A 6,000-nucleotide genomic window follows, 5' to 3' on the forward strand; every position below is an offset into this window, starting at 1 on the left:
TTAGAAATCATTTTGATCCTCACCTCCATCCAAATTCCCTATTAACTATAGAAAAATACAGGGAGTGAAGATTCCTGTCTGTGCCTTTCGTTTTCCTTGGATCCCTGCGGTGGCTTCTTAAATGAGAAGCAGTTGTGATGTGTTGTAAGGTATGGAAGAGGACTAGGAAGAAGAAAGGCTGGACTTTACAAATTTCCTCACATTCTTGGGCCTGGTCAAGGGGTGGCAAGTTTTATACAAAGCCAGTCAAGGGGTGTGGTGGTGGTGGTATAAACCTCAGCCTGGAAAAGGCCTGGCCGTTCTGAAGGCCATTGCTGAAGCCTGCCGCCATGTTAACATGGGACAGCCTGGACTAGCTCCGAGCTGTGTTGGCCCCGAAATTGTCCAATTCTTAACACACCATCAATCAGGGATGTTCTTTTGTTGAGATGTTAGTTGTTTGAGAAGATTTTCCCATCAGCTCTGTTCTGTCCTGTCTGGGATTAACTCTGAAGAGTTAGTCTTGCCAGTTGGGTTGATGTGTACTTACTGTTTGGGTTGCCAGATGTTTTTGTGTGTATTTGAGCTTTTCCATTGATGTATTGTGTGTCATGTGTTTGATAAAAGGGGCATGTACTTCTAATAATGGTAAAATCGCATTATGTGGAAGTACGTGGAATGTATACAATTTTGTGCTGAATTGGAATGCTAGATTTACCCTTACCTCCCCTCAATCTTGAGAAGGTTCATATTGTACCCAGCCCCTCTCTAATCAATCTGCAAATGAAATAAGGTTCTGTGAGAACATACATCACTAGCCCTTTCTTCTAACTGATACCTTTGGGTGAGTTTCCCCGAAAATAAGACCTAGCTGGACAATCGGCTCTAATGCGTCTTTTGGAGCAAAAAATTAATATAAGGCCCTTTTATTAATTTTTGCTCCAAAAGACGCATTAGAGCCGATTGTCCGACATTAACTTTTGCTCCAAAAGACACATTAGAGCCGATTGTCCGGCTAGGGCTTATTTTCGGGGAAACACGGTAAGTGGATTTTGTTTAGGATATGGGGAACAATAAAGGAAAGTTAATTACTATGTTAAAATAAGATGAGAATGACCAAAAAATACATTTATGATTTTCCTCTCTCTGGCTGCTGAGCAAATGCCATTCAGTCACATGTTCAGGATTTGGGGTGAAATAAAAAAAATGTCCAAGGATTACTCAGTGCTGATAAATTGAGATGAGACTGTGCGGCTGACTCTAGCCTGGAATATTGTTTTCGTTTTATGATGATGCTTATCTAAAAGTGCCTCTAGGATTTTACCCGGAAGGCAGATAAGCGGTGGTTGTTCATTGTCTAGGGCCCTGGGTTATTTAGTCATTTATTAGGTTCTAGAAGAGCTTGATACTGACAAGTTCAAGGTCCTGTTAAAATAATTTCAGCAGTGAAAATCTTCAGATTAAGTTATGTAGAAAATCAGTAGAGAAAGAAGGAACAGGGACAGGAAGAGAAGCTGGTGAAAATGAAGGTGCTTTTAGGAGCTAGAATCGGAGATGAAGACTATACATTATTTATTTAATTAGAGGCATGTGGGGTAGTTAGCTTGGTTTCCTAAAGTCATTGAAGGGAGAGAGGGTGCAATTCTTGAGCTTGTCCTCAAACCAGTCCCTTAGTTCTTTGCAGAGTTCATTTTTATTACATTTTGCTTTTCTTTTTACTCCTGTCCCAGACTACACAGTACGAGCGATGTTAGAAAAGATCCCCTGAGGTCAGTGTCAGTTTATTGTAGGACGTTGGCTGCTAAGGCAGGGCTTCCTTTTTCTGTTTTCCCCACTGAAAATCCCGTGTTCATTTTCAGCCCGGGTTCCTTCCTCTACTCCATCATGGCGGCCAATTCCGTTTTGTGGTACTCCTTGTTAATTTTCCATCTTTTCTCATTCCTTTTAAGTCTGACAGCCTTGCAAGCTGTTGCCATATGCCGTGTTTCTGGCAGCCCCTACTCCTTCCTCCCACCGTTCTCTGGAGAACACAGCTGTTCTATCCCATCCTGATAACCAGGTGGTACCTTCTGGCCTCTAGAAACCAGACATGTCCTCAAGGAGAGGCCATCTCAGACTTCATTACCGAAACATCCAGGGATTGATTTGTCTTTTCTAAAGACGCAAGTGATAGGGCTAGAATATTCTGGATAATCCTTCAAGGCCCGTTATTTCACAATTTAGATTTTAGTCCAGAAGTTCCCAAACTTCCTCATTTCACAGTGCCCTTAATATCTTAGCGGTTTTGTTTTTCATGTACCTCTAGGCAAAAAGCAGTGCTTAATAGCTAAATTTATTCAGTAGTCATGCCCAACCTGAAAGTTGTTTCTGTGGTATCCAGTAGATATCTTTGTGTTTCTCAAATTTCAAATGTCCAGCAATGCCCCTGTGAATTTGGCCGAGGTGCCTCAGCACACAGTTTGAGAACTGCAGCCTTAGTCCATTTCCCGTATGTAACATTCATAATTGGGGCACATAATCTACTTCTTTGAGGTGAACCAAGTTAAGCCCACAATCAGAAGTGCTCAGGAACTCTACCAGCGTGGAGTGTTTGGGAGTTTACCCTAAGGGTTGCATCTTTGGTGAGATTTGCTCGATTGTTCCCTGGTAATCTTGCTGCTGCCTCAGCTTCAAAGAGTGATAGGTTGGTGGGAAGTGATCTAACAGGCGGGTGCCATAGCTCTGAACCACGGTGTCAGAAGGGGTGTGTTAACCAGATGGTCTTCTTCCTGAGCCGTCTGTGGAAGACCTGGCGCCCTGTTTGGTGGAAGGCAGGAGTTGACAGATGCAGGCTCATGGGGCCTTAAAAAGGGAAAATCTTTTTTTCTAAGTTCTCTGATTTTATGGTTTCGAGTGCCTGGGCACACTCTGGCATGTTACTGTTCATGCAGGCTGAGCGGTCTCTGGCCGTGTAACCACACACTAGATGCACGGTGTCTGCTCAGCGGTACAAGCCATGTCATATCCTCGATACAGAAGCCTATGAGGTGAAAAACAAGATGATCTGAATTGTGCCCCTTTTGTCCTCCATCAGTTCCTGTCATGTCTCAGCCTTCATCAAACTGCTCTGCGGTTGGCATTGCCTCACAACTTCCCGTGCTGCTTATATTTCTCTTTTTCCCCTCAGGTGTCTCTCCTTCCCTTCTAACTGGCAGCAGTCCCCTTCACCTCAGGAGCGGGCTTTAGATCCGCTCTGCCAGGCAGCTTGCTAACTTCTGTGTAGCTCTCTGAAGCAGGTAGAGAACCATTTTGCTAACTGCATGCCGCTTCCACTGCCTTTCCAGTCCTAACCCTTCAATGTTCCTTAGCTGTTTGCCTTGTTTCCTACAATTTCAGCTAAAAATATTTCTCAGTGTGCAGTATGATGCTCTAGTGTCTCTTGCAAGTACTCTGTACAGTTTGTGCAGTGATTCTGAGATGTAATTAAATGTCTCTGCTGTGTTTAAGGTAAACTAGACTAGGGTCTAAAGCCACTATATGCTCATAGGACACATCTTGCTAAAAGCTGGCATTAAGCATTTTCATGCAATAGAAACTTGGACTCAAAGAAGACACAAAATGAAAATATTGATAACCTTGTCCCACAGCATTCTTATTTTGACCTATGACGTGTCCAAAGCCTTCCTTTTCTTTCTGAGATCTTGGTGTAGCAACCCTTGTTCATTTGGTGTTACTTGTTAAAGTAGCATTTCTTTGCACCAGATGAAAATAGGTTAACTTGATGGATAGAAGTATTTTTGTTGGCAATTTCATCAAGTATGACTTTTGGAGGGGCTGACAGCGTAGAATTTCTTTCCCCCGTTTATCCTCCTCCCCCCCTTTTTTTAAAACTTTGACATAGCTATCCTCCAGTGCCTAGGATTTTCTGAAAGTTTAAACTTCCCAGATGTGAGAAGGGAAATTGTTTCCGTATTTCCACAGCAGTGTTACTGTCCAGCATAAATTTTGAAATTGTTTTTAACTTTGTCATATAGTAAAGGCAATCCATGAAAATGGTGTTAATGTAGGTGTTTGTTAAGGTTTAGTTGTACATTTAGATAAGTCCAATAGATGGTCAGTTTCTTGCAGTGAGGTACTTGCTGAGGTTCTGACATTTTTATGGTCACTGTTTTCACATGACTCTGGTCTTTAGAAGATGCGTGTTTTCCTGTGTCTCCTGCAGGACCTGGAGTTGCTGGCTACCTTACCGCAGGGACATCCTCGTCAGTCATGTCTAATCTGCCACCTCCTGTAGACCACGAGGCAGGCGACCTTGGCTATCACACGTGAAACATTTGTGAGAGACAGCGAACGCCAAAAGGCCAGCCGGTGCCCGGTCCACATTCCTCCAGCTGATACGTTGAAACAAACTCTAACTGCCTTTCTCCTGGTTTCATGACAGTGTTATTCCTTTTTCTATAAATATATTTTTATTTAGGAAAAAAGTCAGTGATTCTAATTGTATCACGTTATAAGAAAGCACTCTGTGGATCAACCTAAGTGGGTACACAAGAATTTTTTTTCTTGATGTATGTAAGCACATTTTGTTCCTTTATATCTGTTTACAAGACTGTGAATCAAAAAGACAAAACTCCTTCCTAGTTTTTATAATGTTTTTTTGAATTAGTGTGAACTACATACAGTATACAGAAATTGGGCTAAGTCACTTGGCCGTGGAAAAGGGTGTTTCTCTCCTGCATCGAGCCTCCGTGGCTGTCCTCTTCCCATGTCGGACACTATTAGCTTCTGTCCCTGCATCTGTTCACTGGTGTCCTGTCCTCGGCCATTAACCTCCCGAGAGTTCACAGTACACATCGGTACGTATAACTGGCTTTACCAAATTAAATGAAAAGGAGCTTGTGCAAAAAATTTTAAAAACGGATGTCAAGATGTTATGTAAGAGATTAGTGTAATTGTGAAATGTTCTATACATTATCAAATATATAAAGCTTTCTATATTGAATGTACATTATACAGATCATTCATATGTGTACATAAAATTTTAAAAATAAAGGGAATTGACTGCTTTGTTAATGAGATATATTTGTTCTCGTTTAATTTTTTTCCCTTGAAGACTCATGTATCTTTATTTCTAAGACAGATGTAGTGGTGGTCAACACAGATTTTTACCTCACTTTCACTCCTCATGCAGGCAGCTGCACTGACATAGCTCATCATTCTTAACTCCAGTAATATTTCGGCCACATCTAAATTTCCTGAAGCAGATAGCATCTCATTTATTTACCATACGGTATTCAGGAATGAGCCAAGTTGTTAATAAATAATGTGTGGCATTAATTCCAGTATTTTTAAGGGGAGAGAGATTTAAAGAGAGGATATTTGAGATAGCACAGATCTCAGCACATTGGTTTTCTAGTGTGATCACGAACTGCAAGGAAATACATATGAAATAGATACAAAAACTTATTAAAGAGAAAAGAAATACTCAAGCTGCCAAGTTGCTTTTGAAAGCAAGAACGAAGTTTATTCCGTAGTTGATGTGTAGGAAGAGCTAGAATGAAGACATTCCTATCATAAATTGCTAGTTTAAAAATTCCCATCCGTTTTATCTCTCAAAGATTATGGAGTAACACACCCATGTAAGTATTTTAATAGAGAACTGTGGTTTTAGTTTATAGACTTTGTCATAAAAGTATGTTCACTAGAAGAAATTATAACAGCTAACTTGGAGTGGGTGTTTAAGAGAGCATAAATCAATACTGGAATATATTTCCTTTAAATACTAAGAGAACGTGAGTATTGTGAATATTTATATTTAAAGGCCCATTTAAACTAATCTGTAGTCATTGATGTTTGAATACCAGTAATAGCTAATCTTTATTGAATATTTACTATATGCCAAGTATCATATAAAGTGTCATTTAATCCTCAGCAAATCTATGGGATTGATAATGATATAATTCCCATCTTCCAGGTAAAGAACATCAGGCTTAGAGAGGCAAAGCAACTTACCAAAAGTCATACAAATAGTAAGTAACAGAG

The 6,000-nt window shown here is 40.5% G+C and overlaps 1 protein-coding gene across 1 annotated transcript in view; it reads left to right on the forward strand.

The window, feature by feature from the left end:
• The window catches only part of DNAJC13 (DnaJ heat shock protein family (Hsp40) member C13), a 99,804-nt gene extending 94,768 nt beyond the window's left edge, over positions 1 to 5,036 (forward strand). Inside the window, exon 51 of the mRNA XM_074314084.1 lies at positions 4,181 to 5,036. Coding sequence (XP_074170185.1) covers positions 4,181 to 4,287 — 107 coding nt within the window. The 3' untranslated portion in view covers positions 4,288 to 5,036. The remainder of the gene's footprint in view (positions 1 to 4,180) is intronic.
• Positions 5,037 to 6,000: the final 964 nt, after the last annotated feature.

This window comes from Rhinolophus sinicus, linkage group LG10, assembly GCF_036562045.2.
Source record: "Rhinolophus sinicus isolate RSC01 linkage group LG10, ASM3656204v1, whole genome shotgun sequence".
NCBI classification, from domain to species: Eukaryota; Metazoa; Chordata; class Mammalia; order Chiroptera; family Rhinolophidae; genus Rhinolophus; species Rhinolophus sinicus.